Source organism: Acinonyx jubatus, chromosome C2 (genome assembly GCF_027475565.1).
Source record: "Acinonyx jubatus isolate Ajub_Pintada_27869175 chromosome C2, VMU_Ajub_asm_v1.0, whole genome shotgun sequence".
Lineage (NCBI taxonomy): Eukaryota > Metazoa > Chordata > Mammalia > Carnivora > Felidae > Acinonyx > Acinonyx jubatus.
In genome coordinates, this window is record NC_069384.1 from 48,230,802 (window position 1) to 48,246,339 (window position 15,538).

At 38.0% G+C, this 15,538-nt stretch overlaps 1 protein-coding gene across 2 annotated transcripts in view; it reads right to left on the minus strand.

Moving 5' to 3' along the window:
• The window catches only part of IMPG2 (interphotoreceptor matrix proteoglycan 2), an 87,685-nt gene that overhangs the window by 35,165 nt on the left and 36,982 nt on the right, over window positions 1–15,538 (minus strand). For both annotated transcript variants that reach the window (XM_015084876.3, XM_053220775.1), the window contains 4 exons: window positions 14,852–14,910; window positions 13,460–13,480; window positions 5,474–5,718; window positions 1,833–1,918 (listed from right to left, as the gene is read on the minus strand). In XM_015084876.3, the coding sequence (XP_014940362.3) occupies window positions 1,833–1,918; window positions 5,474–5,718; window positions 13,460–13,480; window positions 14,852–14,910 (411 nt within the window). The remainder of the gene's footprint in view (window positions 1–1,832; window positions 1,919–5,473; window positions 5,719–13,459; window positions 13,481–14,851; window positions 14,911–15,538) is intronic.

Sequence of the window (15,538 nt, forward strand, 5' to 3'; positions counted from 1 at the left end):
ACACTTCTAATTAATCATCCTGTTTTTCGTGCCTTATTATCATCATCTATTAACATTCCACTGTCTCCTCAAATTGTTACTTAATGCCCCACAGTTATCACTACTCAAAAACCCAAGGGGTTGGCTTTGACGCAAATGGAACCACATTACAGGCATCATGAATAAACATCTGAGCCCAGTTAGTCAGTGCTTGTCATCATCGAAGGGCAGCCCCTTTTAGCCAAACCCTAGCCACTTTTCTGCAACAGGGGAATGTGAACCTAATAATACCAGATCACCCTGGTTTTCAAAAGAGGTTAGAAATCTTCATTTTTCTGTAAAAATATCCTAATTGCTAAATATTGGCTTTGTAAAAAAACTGATCCCAAAGCACATGCTTATAGCTGGATCCAGCTGGCTGGTCTCCAGTTTGCAAATGTCTGGCTCATATAGAAACTCCTATCTTTACAACATCATTCTCAGTATCATCACAGGTCTGTGGTTAGAGAAGCCTGAGATGAACATGATTAGAAGGCATGGAGATTAGTGATGTCATGTTCACAGTGAATCACCATCGTCTGCCACTGCATCCTGAATGGACTTCTATGACAGCATCACCTTCTTTGTGTACACATCTGTCACCAGACTGAAAACTTCTTGTAGGCAAGCCCACACCCTTGTTCATCTTAGTTTCCCCAGCACTTGGCACATGAAAATCACAAAATAAATATATTGGAATGAATGAGTCAGTGAATGAATAAATAAACACCAAATAATGCAATCTCTAATGTCAATAACCCCTAACTTTCCTTCTCCAACACAGAACTCAGTAAAAAGACTATTTCCAATGACATCACATTTCAAAACTGAGTTGCTCAATAGCTGAAAGAAATGGCTGCATATATCAGTGGTTAAATGAATTTGGGGGAGACGTTATGAATGTTCATTGAAGGATTAAAGTCAAGAAACAAATATTTTAAAAAGCTGATATGAGACAGAAAAAAGCTCAAGAGAGTAGGAGTAGGGAATGTAGAAGGAGCCCCCCTACTGTGTCTATGGGATAACAAAAGATTCATGTATGCATTGTAACCAGCTAGTCTCTAGTGGTGGTGGTGGTGTCGTTGTATAGTTGTCAGTGATGGTGTTGTTTCAACTACACTGGAAGCCACTTTCTCTTCTACTAGGTGCCTCTCTATAGGTGAAGTGGCAAGCGAAGATCTGGAGCAGATAGAGGATCACCTAGGGAAGTTGTGTGGTAAGAACAAAAAGGAAAGTTCATTCCATGCTCTTTCTGTGCAAATAGGAATGTTTTCAATCCAGGTTAAAAGGATGCCTGATGTTGAGTCCTTGTCATTTGTCAGCTAGCTGTTATTTTCACTCTTCTTTCTCTTTCTCTTCCACACACACACTATTGTATATGCCTTAAAGTCTAACATTTTTCTTCAATACAGTCCTTGGAGCACAAATCTATACTCTGTCCCTATGTACTTCAATTTATAGTGTTAGCTATAAAAACTATTTCTGAGTAACTTTTAGAGAACAACTCAGTGGGCACTTACAGCTTCATTATTACCAAACAAGTATAAACCATAAATAAGTTTTATGCCACATGTGGAGCTTGGCAATTAACCACCGTAGACTTCATTTAACCACTGCAGAAGGCTTAAATTTTCTGAACCAATACTTGGGACTCTGGAGCTGACAACTGTGAATCATGTTCCAAGGATGATTTAAGAAAATGTTTGAAACAGGAATAGCTCAGGAAATTCATGATGCCAAAGTAATCAGGTGAGTGTACAAAGAAGAAAGTTTGAGGGCCTAATTCTAGGCATAAAACATAGAAACATACTTACCAAAATGGATGGTAGGGTTGCCTGAAGACTTGAACTTTGGGTGTTCCAAACTAGGTCTTCAGTTTCAGGAAGTAAAACCCCTCTCACTGAAGAAAGAACAATATAGAAAACATTTTTAGTTGAGACACTATTGTATTTGAGGTTCAGGGACAACTAAAAATAAGTTTAGATTTTATAGTTTAGATCTTGGCACAGCAGATAACGCAGACTTGCTTAGAAAATATCTGTTACTTTATTCAGAGAGTTTACTTATATTGAGAGGGGGAAACTGAAGGACTCCATAAAAATTTGCTTCTTGCTCTTTTTCCTGCTTCTATTCTTACTATGACCTACATCCTCACTTTACACATGCCTTATAGAACAAATAGTGTATGTCCTCCTGTGAGGGATAAGGAATTAATGATTTCTTTAGAGGCTTCCAGCACAAAAGGTAACATCTAAGGAAGGACCACACAAGAATGACCAGATGAGGTCATCATATGCATGTTCTAGACCACCAGTACTAGACATCTCAATGCCAAGACCCCCTGACTCCAAGGAATGTGACTTATGAAGAACACCTGGACCTGTCCTTGTTCTAGATGATTCCTGGATGCCTGAGAGGACAACACGTACACCAGACCACAACCCTCAGTAAAAACCCCAGACCCCAAAGACAAGACTCCTTTCCTTTTCCAACTCTCCCAGATACATCATCTATATCTGCATGCCCTCTCTCTCTCTCTCTACATTCATATATGTAGATATATATGAAGATATATATGAAGATATATATATATCTTCAATAATATATATATATATCTTCAATAATATATATATATATCTTCAATAACTCTACTCGCTTCCTGCAGGCTTGCGTTTTATTTCTGTCCTGTGCATAGTCAAGGACCCTCTTGGCTTGTCCTGCAGGACCCTCTCTTGGCTGGTCTCCTCGAACCGAGCCTGCCTGCATCAATATTAACACAATCTATCTGAGTTACAAGACTCCAACATAAAATATTCTTCTCATTATTACATTTAAAACATTCCTATGTAATTTCTTTTTCTTTTTGCAAGCATTATTTACTCTTTTCAAGATTCCTGTGAAGATGTTTTTAAATTGATTTTTTTTCACTTTAATAAAAAAGTTAAGCTGAAATTCCAACTCATTTGGTTGATGCTAAGAATGGAGAAAATTATACAAAATGATTTCCTTTTTGGCAGAAAGGACCTGTGAAAAGTGGGCTAGGACACCAGAGAGTTTATCATTATACCAATATTAAAGAGCAATAGAGGTAAGACAGTAGATTGCATAATTTAATTCAACAAAGGTTTACTGAAACCTTCTAGTTACACAGACTTTGATAAAGCTGAGACTATAAACATTAATAAAGCCAAGTTTCTCCTATGCAAGTATCCCCTATGTCAAAGAGATAAACACAAATTATACACTGAAGTGAGGGCATGTAATACTATGTATGGGATACAAAGAAGAAATTGATTTTGCCTGACGGGGAGAGGGAATCTTTAAAAGCTAAAGAAAAAAAAAAGGATTGCTACAATTTGATCTGGTGTATGCACCAAAAATGGAGGCAGAATCTCTCTTTATTCACCTGTTACCACTGGCCTGACATAAAGGGATCAGTCAGAAGCCAAAAACCCTATTCGGTTTAAGTATTTTCCAAAACTCTTTTCAACTGTGTTTACAGTTGTCTTCTATGGGTCAAGGATGATATATCTTTAAAAAATGATGACCAAGTTACCTAGAAAGCTGCAGCCATTCAGAACTCTCAGTTGGCGTGACAATAGAAATAGATTTTAGGGATGAAATTTTGTACAACTGAAACATTCATCTAATGAAAGATCAAATCACCTGAATTAGTTTGTACTGTATATCCTAAAGCTTTTGTTAAATTCTCTTAGAAATTCTCCATTGTTGAACTCCTTTTTTAGGACATCTTCTAGGAGATATCTCTACTCCCAAGCTCCACATAAAAGGAAGACCTTGCTATGCTGGATTTAGTTTCCTACACAATCTCACTTGGCCTGCTGTATACCTTAATCTTCATGTCATTCTTCCACTACTTTCATCATTAACCTTGGTGTTTGTACCTTCTGTTCAGTTTAGGTTCCAATCTCCTTCAGGTCATGACCTCCTAGCGCTATCTTTCTTCTGATCCCAATATCCAGATTCCTGGGAACTTCTGCCTATTTGCTGTCCCCATAGGTAGTCTTCAACTAGTCTATACTAGCCTTGCCAAAAGGAATTCAGCAATTTCAGATTATAACAAGCCTTTTCTCTTTTCACTATTTTATCTAGCTCAGGTATTCCAATAAGATAGAATGATGAAAAAGGAGTGTATGAGAAAATAAGCCCAGGGTACCTGCACTGCTCCAAAATGCAAAGGTTCCTTAGTGTTTTAGAACTGATAGCCTAATGTCACTATCATCTACAAAGACAGTTTCTCCACTTTAAAGTCCTGTATAGCCTATATGAAGCCCAAGCTACTTTATGACCCTGACCTAGCACACTGTCATATTAAGGAAACATCATTCTAGTAGCCAAAATAATTGAAAAACAATTTAAAGTTTTAGTTCAGCTCTCAAAAAATACCTTACTTAGGAAGAAGGAGTTATACATAGTAAAATTTTATTTAACCTTTTTTCTCTCTTTTCTCTGTCTTGTGTCTATTTGTGTTTGTTTATTTACACACACACGCACACACACACACACACACACACACACACACACACACAGAGGCCTAGATGATAAATGCCTGAAAAGATACAGGATCTTTTCTCCTAAGAAAACATAGGAATTGAAGAAGGTATAAAATGTATCATTGTTAGTATTGCCTATCATTCATGAATTTTCCTCTTTGGCAGCTGGTACTTCTCCTATGCAATCACTTCAATAAAATATACTCCATGGACATTTTAAAAGCTAACTACTCTTGAGTGAAGAAATCATAAAGAAAGAAACATGAAGTAGCAAGTAATTTAACAGGACACCGTGTCCCTGATGAGTTAAACTGTTGCAATACTAGTTACCAGATTCTTAGCAAACTTTAGTATGAGATTAACTAGGCCACTCTTTAGCCTCTAAATCCAAAGTAGTCAACCTCACCCTGGTGATCCCAGATCCACCTATCGATTTCAGATCATAACTGGCTCTCTCCAGGTATCTAAATTCAAACTTAGTACTAAATTCTCTGGGATTCTCCCCATCACCCAGTATCAGTTCTTCTTTCACCAAGATCTTCCCTGAACTTTCCTGAGCTACTCTGTATCTTCTGCTCTCTGGCTTTTAAGTCGTCACACCAGTTGATTTGCCTGTAGAGAATTAATGTGTTGGTTGCTCGGGCAGCCCTATAACCTGTTTCAATTCACACTTACAGGTTCTATTTCTGTTTTTCTTGTATTTTCCTATTTCCCTAAACTATTTCTACATCTCATGCTCTTCTCTACTTTCTCCTCTCTTTGTGGCCTTTTGTCTACAAGTATTCCTAAGAGCTCCTGATTGGTCTCTCCAAAAGAGCTGTGTCTCATGCAGTCTATAGAATGCTCAGAACCACACATATTTAAGGAAATCAGTTTTCACCAGAGTATATTGGAAAAGAAGCGAAAGCTATACAAGGACTTTATGATGGATATCAACTCACCATTGATAAGCCGGAGGGAGTCAGGATCTGGATTCAAAGAGGAATTCCCCAACAAAAAATTCTGGTGCAGTGTCTCAGCAATATAATCTCTGAAGTTACTAATTGCATAAACAGCAGTGGGCTTATCATCCAGGCCCACAAGACCATGGTTTTCCACCTTGTTGGAATGAAGGCTAATTAGGTCCCAGGTGGTATTGCCGATGGCCTCACCATTGAAGGTCACTGCATAGTGAACATCTAAACCACTATGGATTAAAAGAGAGAACAGATTAGGCCCTGCTAAGGAAGCACAAAGAAAGGAGCTTTGAACCCATGGAGAACAAATATTACACCTGGGTGTGGGGAGGGGCTCATAAGGCATGGATTCCACCACCATTCGCTGCAGACAATGTGACAGGTATTTCACATGCTTTATCTCATTTAATTTTCATAATAACCCTATAAAGTCTTTATTATCTTCAGGTTATTATTGAAGAAACTGAGCTTTAAAGAAGTCAGAAGATTTGCCCAAAATTTTGCAACATGTAAGTCAAGATTCAAACACATATCTGCTTGACTCCAGCACCTGCATTCTGAACTACTATGCTCCACTCTCAGTAGCTTTTATTAAACTATTATGCAAAAAAGTCATTAGGAACTTTGCTCTAGTCATCACTCTGGCTTCCAGCCGGTCTATGAGATACGGCCATCAGAAGCAGTACCCATCAAGTCACATCAAGATCCTTCCACAGGAAAGGAGAACACTACCTTCTTGAAGATAAACCACTCAAGATAGACATGAGATGAAAACAATTTCCCTCCTTCAGACATTCTAATAGGAGGAAAATGACTCCCAAACCAAAGCATACAAATAATTTAAGCACTCCCTCCTCTGAACTTACTTATAAATTATTATATATTCTTTGATTACAGCCTTTATGGTTGTGTAAAAAGATTTTGTTTAAAGTGACTGCCTTTCAGTCTGCCTTTGAGTTTCTATCCCCAGTGTTCAGCATGGTACCTTCAGGGCACCCAGTGCCTACTAAATAAATAGAAATCTAAACTTGTCTGAATATAAAAAGAAAACTACAGTCTAATAAAGGTATACACATATCTAAACAAAAAGTATCAACATAATGAGACTGATCTCATGGATTCTAGAAAAAGAGATTAGTCAACTAATTTATTTCACTATTTAGTGGAAATCTTCTGACCAATGTATTATGGCTTCCTTGTAAAAGTAGATCCTTAGATTGGAGAGAGCCACAAAAAGCTAGCATGGCTTGATGATACTGGCCATTAAGATCATCCAACTTCCTTTCTCTTATTTCAAGCTTGCAAAAAGACCTTTGATTATAACTCCCTACAGATTTTCCTATGGGTAAAGAATGCATGAGCCAGACAATGCAACAACTGGTCACTTGGCAAATCTCTTGCTTTAAATCAATCAATTGGCATCCTAGAGAGTGCATCATATCTTATGATTTGGTAAGCACGAATTGGTCTTAAGAGACCTGTTCTTCCTGGGAGTACAGGCAGTTTTGGACCTGTCCTAGGCCTGCTTCCTGCAGATCCACACCCTGGACTACAGGGGACACGATGAAAGTGACCTCCCTCACCAGCCATACAAATAATCAGGTTTGTAATGATGTTTTTATCTTACTCTGAGTAACTTCCATAAGATTTTCTTCCTAGATCTGATAAGCTATCACTTCTAATGGGATGGTTTAAGGTGCTTTCAAGTGGTAACTGAGGATTTTGACATCCTGATGCTCTACAAAGTAGTAAGACATCAGCTTGTTATCTAGAGCTTCCTTCAGTCTCTTAATTTTTCATGTCAGAATATGTTGATATATGGGTAATTCCTGACCCTCTTTTGTAAAGTGTATTTCAGTAAAATACACTAAAATAACCAAATGATGGCACTGAGGTAGAATAAAATAGTAAGAGGGACACCTACTGGTCAGAATTCACCACACAGTATGTGTTCCAAGCATCTAGCATAATGCTTGACTCATAGTAGTTCAATAAATACTTTTGAAAATTATGAAAGAACAAATGGTCAATTTTATTCACTAATGCAGGCAGATAAGACAACTAATTTGTGCCACTTAAATAACAGTATGATATTCCTGACTTGATCCAAAGAATTTTAGTCTCTACATTTTTCACATTAAAGAGCATGCATTATCTTCATACATCTCTGTCTTCTGAGTAATCATTTTAGAGATATTACTTCACAGCCACAACCATACCCCTGAGGATATGCCTGCTCTTCCCAAACTCTATGGGATGGACCATGACTACATCTCCAGAAAGGTGAGGTTCTTGGGGTCTCTGCAAAACCAATTTCATGTTAAGACAGAAACCAGTGATAAGGGAAAAAATGGAGGAAAAAAACTGATTTCATTCCTATGCTATGCAGAAAACCAGACAAGGAGAATCACTGGGAGTCTACCATGTGCCTTGCATGACTTTTAAATATCACATGGAGAAGATCAAGAGAAATGTTCTTGGATCAAGAAATCTGTGTAGTCTGTATTAGATTACAGGTTTTACTCTTTATTGACAAAATATAATTTGTCTCCCAAAATTTGCCTTGGATATCTAAAAATAATACTTCCGTTACAGTCTACGTTATCCAGTGAGGAGAAATTCATTAAAGAAGATAAAGTGCCTCAGAGATATGCTACAATTCTTTACCATGGTTTTGTACTAGAAAAAGAACTCAAAGAAATGCTTAAGGAATCAGGAAACCTTCTATCTCAGAGCTGAGACTGTCATTAGGAGCCAAAACAGACTGAGTTCTGGCATGGTAAATGTAGTAAAGAGACATCTTAGGATGAAGGACAGAATAAAAGAAAGCCCAGAGGCCAAGGAAGTACATAAGAGGCAGCAAGCACACTGAAAGACAAAACATGATCTGACTGAAGAAAGCAGGGCTGGTTCTCCACACTCAGCACCTCTGAGTTAATCAGCCACCACTGTATCATCATCTTTCATCTTCTGAACTAGACTGAAACAGCTGCTATATAGAGAAAGGTTCTCCAGAAACGTCAATCATGTGGAGGTGAAATTTACCCTTTCTTACTCTCTTACCTCAAATGCCCTGATTGGCTGTTTAACATGCACAGATTTTAAAGAGACAAAATAAAAATATTACCTCTCATTAACATCCACCAAAACAAACATATTTCAGAGAAACTCAGACATCTTTTATAAAATTTCTTCTATTACAAAGAAGGAACACACTTACAAAGCCTGGAGCTGAAATTTTGAAGTATACCAAGCAGATATATTATTGATTCACTTCAAATGAGTAACCTACTAACTTAAAATAATATGTGAACCTTGAGACAGGTACAAAGCAAATAGAAAATTTCGTATGCATACAAATGCTTACGGAATAAGAGAAAGAGAGAGGTTATATATTATATAAATGGACTATTTCTGTGCCACACATTCATTTATACACAGGTCAGGACACAAGTATACCAAAAAGTTATGAATAAATTCCATCAACTGGCTAATATCTGACAATACCAAACAATTTTGGAAACTCTACCTAGATTAACAATTCTATCATAAAATCTAATGGCTTCATATTGTTATCTGTGTCCCTATAGAGGACATAGCACTCAGTAACTGGATACCATTCTTTTGGTCATAGGATTAACATGAGAGTTTGGGTTGTTTTCATATTCTAATCATGCCAAGAGGGCAACAATCAAACAATCAAGCCCTCTGGTTGAGAACTTGCCATCAACACATTACCTATAATATATACACACAAAACAGTTTACACATACTAACAGTATAGAAATCAAAATTCTGATTACCTTGGTCAAAATATCTGACACCTCCTAGTCATATAACTTATGGCAAATCAGTTTGTCTGCCTTGGGCAAAATATCCCCACCTCCAGAAGGAGAATAAATAATAGTTCTCATTTTCACTATCTCACAGGGATATTGAGAAAATAAAATGAAAAAAAAAAAAGAGGCAGTACTTCAACATATCTCTAAAAGTGGTTTTCATTTGATTGTGTATTCCTAGAGGATATAAACCAAGAATTATCATTTTTGTAGGCACGGGAATTGTCCAATTTCTAGGTACTTACTAAACACTTGTTTAAATAATATAAATGAAAATGAGGACGTCAGGAGGAGTTAAGATGGTGGAGAAGTAGGGGGACTGGGATTTCCCTTGTCCCTCAAACACAGCTGTATTGAGGTCAGAACACTTAGAATACCCAGGAATACAGTCTGCAGAGTGACAGAGAAGTCTCCACAGGTGGACGGAGACAGCTTGGTGAGACACAGGTGGATGTTTACAAATTGGTAGAGATAAAGCGCTGGGCCCCATAGGCACAGAGAGGAGGGGAACCCTTCCGTGGAGAGACAAAAGGAAGAGAAATAGAGGCTGTGAAAGTGTGGTATTATATTTGGAAAAGAGAAACAGCTCTCTGAACCACAGACTGGGGAAGAAGAAATCAGGAGTTTGTACTTTGCAGTTTCTACTTTGCAAACAGCCTTAGGATTTGAAGACCGGGGTTTCCAGGGGTGCCAGACTTTCTCCACACTGGAGTCCATGCCCTGTGTATGCACCTGGTGGGGAGAGACCCGGCCCAGGGTACGGAATTGACCTCAGGGGTGCACTGGGAGACCACAGTCCCTTCCCTAGAGTACTGTGGGAAAAAGGTTTAATGCTCTCCGCCCCCCCCAAAAAGACCCTGCAGGCACCAGCCAGAGGCCCTTTGTGGACTGGGTCGAGTGGTGCTACCCCAGAAACAGGTCTAAGCAGTGAGGGATCCTTTAAGACATCGGGTTTTGAATACCAGCCAAGCGCTTAGGTGTGGAAGACTGTGGGGCAGGACAAACAGCATGGTTTGAGATACCCAGTGCAAAGAGGAGAGATTGAGGAGTTGCCATTTTTCTCCCCATCACCTACACGATGGGGCTTCAGAGAACAGCACAGCACCCCCAGTGGAGGCAAATTTTAATGTTTTTTTTTCTTTTTCTCTTTTCTTTCCTTCTCTTTCCCCCCCTTTTCCCCCTTCTACCCTCTTTTTTTTTCTTCCCCTTGGAATCAAGCTCATTGTTTCTGATTGGATTTTTTGTCAATTCATCTCTCTCTCTCTCTCTCTCTCTCTCTCTCTCTCTATATATATATATATATATATATATATTTATCTTTTCTTTCTTTCCTTTTCTGTTCTGGTTGTCTGTTTAATCAGGCATTTTTACTCTATTCTTTTTATACCTTTTCTGTATCTCCTTCTTCTTTATTTTCCTCTCTCTCTCTCTCTCTCTGAATTAAGCCTTATAGTTTCTTTGATTCTCTGCCTGGTATTTTTTTTTCACCCCTTTCATCTCTTTCTTTGTATGAGATAAATTTCCCCCCACACCTTTTTCCTTTTTTCCAGGATTACTTCATATGGGATAAGGTTCCCCCCCCCCACACACACACACACCTTTTTCACTTTTTCCAGGGTTATTTCAACAAACAAATCAACAATTCACCACTACGTGCAGTGGGATAGAGAGCCAAAGACTCAACAACAGAGTGCATGCAACACACTCCAAAAACACTGCCTAGAGTACCAGGCCCTGGACAGTGTATAACGCTTTTTAATATACTAGTATTCACAGGTATAGGACACATAACAAGCTATTAAAACACGTAAAAGACAGACACCTAGCCAAAATGAGGAAATGGAAGAATTCTCAAAAAAAAAAAATTCCAGGAAGAAATGACAGCCAGAGAATCGCTCAAAACAGATATAAACAACATATCTGAATAAGAATTTAGAATAACAGTCATAGGATAGTAGCTGGGTTTGAAAAAAAAAACCATAGAAGACAACAGAGAATCCATTGCTGCAGAGATCAAAGACCTAAGAAATAGCCACAATGAATTAAAAAATGCTGCCATTGAGATAGAAAATAAACTAGATGCAGTGACAGCAAGGATGGAAGAAGCAGAGAAGAGAATAGGTGAAACAGAAGATAAAATTTTGGAAAATGATGAAGCTGAAAACAGAGGGACAGGAAATTACTAGACCATGAGGGGAGAATTAGAGACCTTAGTGATTCAACGTTTATTTATTTTTGGGACAGAGAGAGACAGAGCATGAACGGGGGAGGAGCAGAGAGAGAGGGAGACACAGAATCGGAAACAGGCTCCAGGCTCTGAGCCATCAGCCCAGAGCCCGACGCAGGGCTTGAACTCACGGACCACGAGATCGTGACCTGGCTGAAGTCGGATGCTTAACCAACTACGCCACCCAGGCGCCCCGAGACCTTAGTGATTCAATGAAACAAAATAATATACATTTCATAGGAGTTCCAGAAGAAGAAGAGAGAGAAAGGGGCAGAAGGTTTATTTGAACAAATTATATATGAGGACTTGCCTAATCTGGGGAAGGAAACAGACATCCAAGTCCAGGAGGCACAAAGAACCCCCTTCAAAATCAACAACAGGTCAACACCATAATAACATATCATAGTGAAACTGGCAAAATACATAGATAAAAGAGAGAATTCTGAAAGCATCTAGGGACTAAAGGTCCTTAACCTTTAAGGGTAGACACATAAGTTTAGTAGCAGACCTGTCCATTGAAACTTGGCAGGCCAGAAGAGAGTGGCAGGAAATATTCAATGTGCTGAATAGGAAAAGTGTGCAGCCAAGAATCCTTTATCCAGCAAGGCTGTCATTCAGAATAGAAGGAGAGATAAAGATCTTCCCAAACAAAACTGAAGGACCTCATGACCACTAAACCAGCCCTGCAGGAGATCCTAAGGGGGACTCTGTGAGTGGAAAGCAGCCAAGACTACAAAGGACCCAAGACATCACTGCAAGCACAAAACGTACATATAACACAATAATTCTAAATGAGGAAGTCAGAATGCTCTTTTCAAATATTAAATATTACAATGAAGGAGTATTACTGTATGTCTAAACATGTCCATAATTAACCTATAAATTTGCTTCATAAATTTTCTATTATACTTATCAATATTGCAAGAGAAAATTAGTTTTTTAAATGTTTATTTATTTTTGATAGAGAAGGCAGGAACAGGGGAGATGCAGAGAGAAAGAGGGACAGAGGATCCAAAGTGTGCTCTGCACTGAAAGCAGAGAGCCAGATGCAGGGCTTGAACTTATGAACTGTGAAACCATGACCTGAGCCAAAGTTAGCCACTCAACCGACTGAGCCACCCAGGCACCCTGAGAAAATGAGTTTTAAATAAATTTGAGCCCAAAGGCAAAAAGAATGACAAGCAACTACCACAAAGAGTATTGACTATGTTTTTATATTATGCTTTTTCTAAGAAATTCTAGAGTGGATTTTGTTTTGCAAATGAACTATTGTAGAGATGATCTTTCTCCCATTCATTTGCCACTTAAAGTGACACTTGATTATGTTACTGAATGACAGTATACCTGAAAGTGCTTACATTAATGGCAGTTTTTATTCCTATTTTAATTAAGTATAGCTCAACATTTAAAGCACTTGAGAGTCAACAGTGTATGGAGGGTTATATAAACTATATCCTGCGAGCTAAATCCAGCCCAGTGTCCATGAGTTAATGAATTTTCTTTTTTAAATAGTTTAAAAAAATCAAAGCAAGAATATTTTGTGACATGTGAAAATTATGTGAACTTCAGATTTCAGTTTCCATAAACTAAGTTTTACTGGAATATAGGCACACTCATTCATTGTCAGTGTACTATCGATATCTACATTCATCTGATGGCTGAGTTAAGCAGTTGCAACAGAGAACATATAGCCTGAAAAGCTTAAAATATTTACTACCCGACCCTTAAGTGAAAAAGTTTGCCAACCTCTGATCTGTAAGGAGATGGAAACTGATACTGACACTAATATTGGAATATTGGACACTAATATTGGAAGTTATTCCACACTGAAAATACAACATACCATATTTTCTAAACTGCCTTTCAACCAGTGAACAGTATAAAAAGTGCCAAAAAGTACTCTACCTGCCATTTTCCTTGGGGGACCTGAAAATAAAAATTCAAAGTGTTAAGTAGAGTTTGAGACAGTTATAATTGTCACATCATTCATCAAAATGCAAGTTCTTAATATATTTCCTCTAAAATGTTTCCTTAAATCAAAATGCTTATATAGTATCAGATGCTGACAAATGTCTGTAGATTGAAGGAAGTGAACAAAGGCAGAGAGAAGATTCTATTTTAAAAATAATAATATTTACTGTCTTTAAACTTACTTTTTAAACCACTCATAAGGTTTTCTCTTTCTAAATAAGCATTTTTTTTTAGTAGATCAGCAGAGGACCCCAGTTGTTGGCATTAACAAAATTAGGAAACTTTTTTTTGGTAGATAATGAGTTTTGTAGTTTAAAATCAATGAAAAGAAAATAAGGTGTTATACAGAAAAGGGCTTAAGGGATTGGGAAAGGTCAGGACTGACTAAACTACAGGATATTGCATAGCCTTTAAAATTCATTAATTTTATGTAACAGACACTTAACAGAACTTCCCATGTGGCAGAAAACTATGCTAAGTGTTTTACAAAAATTAATTCATTTAATCCTTAAGATTATTAAGAGCCATTAGAATCCCCATTTTACAGGTAAAGAAACTGAGGAACAAAGAAGCTACATAATTTACCCAAAGTATTTCTAAAGTTTTTTTAATAAAGCAGAATTAATAGTAAATTTTTTTATACAAATAAGACATTAAAACTTGGTAATTTATCTAAAATCATCAATTTTTGGCCAGGAGTGCCAAAAGCAGGATTTGAACCCAGGGAATTTGGCTGCAAGGTCATGTTGCCTTTTAGGTCACATGAGAGGGGTCTTCAAAAGCCTCACATCCTTAGGTTCTCACAGAGGCTTTGGTCACAACTGGAGGAACTATTCTGTGAAAAGTGAGAAGGCTGAACTGGGGAGACTGGTCATGGCCCTCTCCCTTGCACAGACAACTACCTGAGTATCTTTGGGTAAATTACTGAAATTTCCTGTGCTCTGGAGTGCTTATTAGAAACAATGAAGAGTAATAATAACTATCTCATAGCATGGCTATTGGGAATAAATGAGTTAATATAGATATGAAGCCTGGCACACTGTAAATGCCACATACATGCTTGCTGTTATTGCTAGTAAACACAGAAGTCGTGACAAGAGAGGGTGCCAAGTTTAAGATGTTGGCACTATTAATTATGCTGTGAGGTTACACAGTACCCCTACTCATGCTCCCCTACATCCAAGAGCTGGGCCACAACTATCCTCCAAATGCCCCAAACCCTAAGAATACGGAGTCTAGCATGGGGGATAAGAGAAAGAGCTAAAAAAGGTATTACATTGAAATAAAGAGTGCTACTGAACATGTACATTTTTAGAGTCTGCTTACCTAAAGTCAAGTACACGGATGTCCTTATAGCCTGGTAACCCAGTAAATGCATTTTCAACCTGTTAAAAATAAAAATAAAATTTATAGCTATGTAGAAATGTGAAAAGGTACATATAAAATACTGCTTTAAGAGCTGACTATAAAGTGCACTGTTTATAACTGGTGGAAGCTTGTACATGTATACAGATACATAGTGGACAGAATGTTATGTAAGAAAACTATACTAATTAACCTTGTTAGAAAATAGTTTTTAAAATTTTCTTTTTTTGAACGTTTATTTATTTTTGGGACAGAGAGAGACAGAGCATGAACGGGGGAGGGGCAGAGAGAGAGGGAGACACAGAATCGGAAACAGGCTCCAGGCTCTGAGCCATCAGCCCAGAGCCTGACGTGGGGCTCGAACTCACGGACCGCGAGATCGTGACCTGGCTGAAGTCGGACGCTTAACCGACTGCGCCACGCAGTCGCCCCTGTTAGAAAATAGTTTTTAACACAACACTGCCACATTTTTCTTTCACATTAAGGTTTTGATATGCTTTAATATTAATTTCTTTCCAAACTGTGAAAAGCAACTTCTTGTTGGCAAAACACTGCTTTTTCCCTTGTGGGATGAAATGCAGATAACAGCGTTGGTTTCCCCCCAAAAAAAGCTACAATAGCATTTTTAAAGGTAATTGTTTGGATTAG